The sequence below is a fragment of the Dipodomys merriami genome, unplaced genomic scaffold (assembly GCF_024711535.1).
Source record: "Dipodomys merriami isolate MVZ:Mamm:240054 unplaced genomic scaffold, mDipMer1.0.p SCAF_7, whole genome shotgun sequence".
NCBI lineage: Eukaryota > Metazoa > Chordata > Mammalia > Rodentia > Heteromyidae > Dipodomys > Dipodomys merriami.
The window spans coordinates 56813641-56819702 of NW_027206290.1; the positions used below are offsets into that span (position 1 = coordinate 56813641).

The window sequence follows — 6062 nt, forward strand, 5'->3', positions numbered from 1 at the left end:
CACACACACACACACACACACACACACACACACACACACACACACCTCCAGCCAAGGACAAAGCAAAGGAAAAGTCAGCAGTTGGATCAGATATGGAATTTTGTTTCTCTGCCTAATTACCAAAAACAAACAAACAAAACAAAACAAAACCAGCCAACTCAAGCCATTTTATTTGTAAAACCGGACCCATATCTGCAAGCCTAGCTACTCAGGAGGCTAGGATCTGAGAATCACAGTTCAAAACCAACTTGGGCAGGCAAATCTGGCCACTGGTGGCCAGCTTTAAAAGTGTCTTCATAGGCATATTCTTGAAAGTAGGAGCTATGCCAATGTTTCACTCAGGGTGAAAAGAGGAAGGTTGTTGGGTGCTTTAAAGATGTCAAAGGGAAGCAAGGAGTTATAACCTTCAGGCAGAATCTATTGGGGGGCACCAGGAAAAGAAAATCTAGGAGTTCTGTCTAGGGAAATTGGTATCAATGCTCATGCAGATATCAACACTAATCAAAACGGTACTGAATAAGTAGACATAATTACAGATGGAATGTTACTATGAACTGCCTAATTAGTGTGAGGCAAGTTCTTCTCATATAAAGTTAGCTAGTTTAATATTGACCTTTAAGAGCTTTGCTTTGGCTTTGTCAGCAGGTGCTCTTGACAGGCTCCCTGGCTGAATGTGGCTAAATCTGGACTGTCCTGGGCCAACAGATCCTAGGACAACTGGTCATCTCTAGCCTGGCAGTGTCCTCTGATGCCAAACTGACTCTAATGTGCAGCAGCAGTCACAGCAGTCAAGTGGCCAGGAGCCTGCAGAATCAAGAGCAGGTGCAGCTGGCCCTAACCCAGAAAGGTAGGGGCTTCGTGGGCAAAGGCTGGCTTGGAACAGTCATTGTCAGATCTCAGAGCCACTGGTGCCTGACTTTTAGAGCTCTTTTATGCACATTTGTGAAAATTTCCAAGGGTCGAGTTCATTTGCTGATTGGGGAAGTCATTAATGCTGGCCCAGTCCTGGGGCTGCTACAACTGGGCAGCAGGATGCATCACCCTGGAAAGGAAGCCTGGCTGACCTTCCTGGATGGATGTGGATCCTAGATGAATCTCCAATCACTGGAAGCACTGGCAAAATGAGACACACGAGAAATTAACCCTTTACTCTCAGAAAATTAGACACACAAGAGATAAAGGAAATCTAATCAAGGCAATTTACTTCTGTGCAGAAGGGTAGGCAGCCCCTCTACCCAGAGTTAAGCAGGCACACCAGACAGGATGGCCCACTTGGCTTCCACTCTAAACAAGTGGTGGTGCTGTCCCCTCTCCCAGTGGAGCTCACATGCTATGATTGACTGGAGGGAGGGGGGAGCGTGCTTTAAGGGAGCTAGAAAGCATTCTATCTATCAGTGAAATAGTTACCACTTGGGGGGGGGCGGTGGTTTTTTAATTTTGTTGGAAAGGACTCATAGTCTCTACATGGCTGGCTGGTTATAAACAACACGGCTGACAGCTACAGTTTGAAGTCAAAAAGCAAATGAGTCCAGAAAATATAACTACCAAGAAATACCAGTGCATAATGATGCCAGGTTACAAGATGGAGACATTTTGGTTTGATAGAAAAGACTGCTTTTTCTTATAATAACAACAGGTAAAAGCAGATTATAAATGCTCGCTGGCTCAAGGAATATGTAACCCCATTTGACAAAGTTTAGGGGAGTCTTTTCTTGTCAATCAAACATGCATAAAGAGAAAAAGACTAGGATTAAGTGAGATTATTGTATATAAAGTACTTGTAAACTGTTTATTGTATTATCTAGTTTACATTTAAACCAGCACTAAGAACATGAATTTTAGAATCGGCTACTTGTGCTGAAGTATCCTTTTATTGGGAGTCAGGAAAATGAATGGAATGTCTAGGTGAACCCAATATGATAGCCACAGTGAATCACATGTGGTTATTAAGCCGTCACTGAGGGGAAGATCTTGAAGAGAGCTGAGATATGTGGGCTGCGTTTAGGTCAGGATCAAAGGGAAGAGCATTCACATGCTGTGTATTGGAAGGCTCTGGCAACTTTTCAGTTCTGATTCAGTCCCCTAGAAAAAAGATGGTTGGATGCAACAGCCTCTGTTATGGAAACAGCTTGTACACTAGGGGTGAGAGAGGAGCAGTAGCTAGGAAATAGATTCAGGACTCAGGACTGGATCCAGGTGGGAGAAGGATAGATTCACTTCCAGGATCAGGAATTTTCTGCTAAGGAGGGATGGAGTTGTGCACCTGGGACCATCTGGAGGACTGGATGGTAAACACATTGGAGGCCAATTCTAATACATGAAAATATGGGGCCAAGTTGTGAAATGAAGGGACTGTAAAGTGATACACTGCTGCTTGTTATTCACTTGCCACCTGAGCTCTGGGGCCTGATTCCCTCCCCCTCACCCCCAAGCCTGGTACTGAAAATCTGCAATACAAGAAGGTCTAGGGAAGTAGCCTGAGAGTGATCTCTCTCAGAAGTACTCCATGACTACCATTGTGTGTGGTGGAGGTCCTCATCTTGAACAGCCTCTAGTAGAGCTGTGAAAATATCCAGCAGTGTGGATGGGGAGGAGTGGCAGGAGCAGCTTTCATCATAACTCCACCCATTCTGCCTGGATCACAAGGATCTGGCCATGCCCCTTTTCTTTCATGCTTCTCTGACCAATAGGATACAAGAATTGAGGCCACACCCACATTCCATGCTGCTTAGTGCCACTGTTATTCTCCTCTATTAGCTCACACCATAACAGCAGTTGAGGGAGGTAGAGGTTCTTGGTAGTAGTGAGGCTCGAGGTGATTAAGGAGATTCTGTAGGAAGTAGACATAGTGGTGTTTGAGCCAGAATAAAAGTGATTTCAGAGAGCTTGGGAATGTGTCCTCCACCCAACCTTCTCCATCCCATCCCTGGCATGTCTGAGCAGACAAGACAGAAAGAAACAGATGCAGGACAGAAACTATTGCAAGAATTCCTGGAGAGAAATTGTCCTGATGGGTCCACTGAAGCCAACAGAAAGAAGAAAACTAAAAAGGGAGGTAACCTCAAGGCAAACATCACTGGGGATCAGAAATCAACCAAGGGTATGACCAAAGACACTGACCCTGAGCTTCCTGCTGTGTCCTTCCCTGCCAGTGTCCTTTCCATAGACACTGGAATCAGTAACAACATGTCGGAAGTCCTCCTCCTTCAATTCTCTAGGGAATCTCCATCTGGACATAATCAACAAAAGGGAATAGAGGAACGGGCAGAGCTGGAGAGAGAGCTACAGAGCATGAAGGAGTTAGTGACAACATTAAGATTGGAAAGAGATAGCATTGCAGAGAAGCTGAGGGTGGAGAGCTCCATGTGGAATGTCCAACAGCTCTTGGAGAAGATGAGCCAGCTGAGAGAGGAGAAAGGCCAAGGGACGAACCTGCTAGAACTGAGAAAGCAGCTGGCAGAGCTGCTGCCCCCTCTGCTCCCCATAGGACCATCTCAGGCTGAGCAGCAGCTGCAGGCCCAGGCCTATCAGATGCAGAAGAAGCTCGAGAACCTGAAGGAGCAACTTTACATCCAGGTACAGGAAAACCAGAGCCTCCATCTCCAGAATCTGGAGCAGCAGGAGCGGCTATGGTTTCTGGAGCAGCAGGCCAAGGTGTGGAATCAACATGCCTGGGATCAACACAGGATCCTTGAGACAATGGAAAGAGACCATGAGACCACAAGATGCACTCTATTGCACAACCGAGAGCTGAACGATCAGCTGGCTCAGCTGCAGGATGCCTTCCACAGGCTGAGTGGTGAGAAGGAGGAACTGGCCAGTGTGTTGCGCTCAGAGCAGCAGGTGAAAAGACATCTGCAGGAGAAGCTGGGCCAGCTAGAGAAAAAGTTAGGAGACTTGGAAGAGATGGCTGAGTCAGAGAGCCAAGCAGCTCAGAATCTGCAGGAGCAGCATGACCAGTCCCTGGCCCAGCTGCAGGAGCTCAGAGCCACCTGTGAACAGCACATGGCCTCCATTGAGCAGCTGATCTCAGAGAAGGAGGCCCTGCAGCAGTACCTGCTGAATCAGACCCAGCTGCTGGAGCAGCTGAAGCAGGAGCAGGTGAAGAGCCACAGGGTCTATCGAAAGTTACAGAACACTCTGAAAAGTCTGAAAGTCACCAGACATCAGAATGAGCAGCTGAGGGCCCAGCTGAGCTTCCTGGCTTTCCCTAGGGAAGGCAAAGGAGTGGACCAAGCAGAGAAGGGTGAGGAGGTGACTCCACATGATGTGACTGTCCCCGAGGACGTAGACAACCCACAAACCATGTGGGATTTTTACCTTGACGCGATGCATGTTGCTGAATCAAAAAAAGAGAGGCTCAGCCGGCAGCTGCGGGAGCAGCAGGCCCGCTGCAGTTGCCTGGCTAACCTGGCAGCCCAGTGCCAGATAAAGCTGGAGCGCCAGACCCGCTTCCCAGAGAGCCAGAACCACAACGTTGCTGGGGAGAGAAAGCAGGACGCACAGGCACCCAAGAAAAAGCTGAAAATCTGCTTCACCCACAACCTGCCCCGCGAGGTGGACTATCGGAAGCAATCGGATGAACTCCAACATGGATGCAGCCAGCTGTCAGAACACATGCCCACCATTGCAGAGGCCACTGTATTCTCTGAGGGACAGATGGCGAACCTGGATGAACTGGCCCAGGAGAAGCAGGAAAAGAAGGAAGAGCTGCAGGAGCTGCTGTGGTGCCTTGCAGGTGAGGGCGCAGGGCACCAAGGCCAGATCCGGGCAGCCGCGCAGACCCCTGCTGCTGAGGCCGTCCCAGGCCCCACCAACATGGAAGTTTTGGAGGAGCGGCAAGCCTTTGGAGACGTGAAGTTTGAAGACAACCTAGAGGCAGCCCAGAGAGAGGCTGTGGTGCCTTGGCCCCTCAAAGACAGCTCTACAGATCAGATCGCGCTGGCGCAGCCTAATACCCAGCACCTGCTTGAGCTTGCAGGCTTGGACGACCACCCCTGCTTCCCATTGTTCTACAGGACGGATGGGAATGACGTGTTAGAGATAATTATTGCCTAAAACCTAGCAGCTTCCACCTGGAGAAGTGGACACTTGTCCTCTACAATGCACTTTGGGCCTTGACAGCTGGGTGGAATTGTCTCAGGACTAATTCTAGTGAGGTGTGGAGTGAGGAGAGGTTAACTGCAGGCGGGACAGAACAGAGGCTGCTCTAGGGACATCTAACTCCATTTGTTGCTAGGGAAGGGGTGGGCCCAGGTCAGGTTTACTATGAAGAGGAATTTTTTTTAGAAAGGAAGGTGAGGAGCAATGGCATAGTTTTATATTACTAATTCATAAAAGTGATAGCAATTATTTCATGGTATATTTTAATAATACTAAGGTTTCTCAATTTTATGACATGTTTAATAATACGGTATTATCTTCATTTTATAAGATATTATCTTAATATCTTCCGAATTTTGTGCCCTGCAGCTAAAGGAAATAATTGCTTAAAATAAAGAGAAAATGGTAATGCCAAGTACTGGTGAGAATTTGAAACCAGTAAAACTCGCAAACATTGCTAATAGCTTTACCAAATGATACATCCATTCTGGGAATGTTTTTTACTTTTATAGGAATAAAGCTGCACTTAACATAAACCAAGAAATACTATTTCCTAGGGCTTTACTCAAAAGAGATGAAAACAGGGTCACACAAAACCAGGCATAGGAACAGTTCTAATGGATTTATTTATAACTGATAACTGATCAAAATTGGAAACAACTGAATTGTCCTTTAACTGGCGAATAGAGAATCCAGCTGTGGTATAATTTAAAAAGCCAGCGCATACAACCTCACAGATGAATATCAAATAAACTCCAAAGACCACAGATTGTATGATTCTGTGTAGGTGACTTTCTGGAAACAGCAAACCTATAGGAGCAAGGAAGGAAGTGGTAGAGTGACTGCCAGGGGTCAGGGATAATGGAGAATTGGCCAGGAGGAAGCTGGATGGTATCTTTGTATATCTTGACTGTTGGCAGCTATGAAATCACCTTTGTCAAAATTTGTAGAATGGTATA

At 46.9% G+C, this 6062-nt stretch overlaps 1 protein-coding gene across 1 annotated transcript; it reads left to right on the forward strand.

Moving 5' to 3' along the window:
• Positions 1-2892: 2892 nt before the first annotated feature.
• On the forward strand, positions 2893-5058 carry LOC138817115 (golgin subfamily A member 2-like). The gene has a single exon (XM_070007506.1). The coding sequence runs from the start codon at positions 2893-2895 to the stop codon at positions 5056-5058; it is 2166 nt and encodes a 721-aa protein (XP_069863607.1).
• The last annotated feature ends 1004 nt before the right edge of the window (positions 5059-6062 follow it).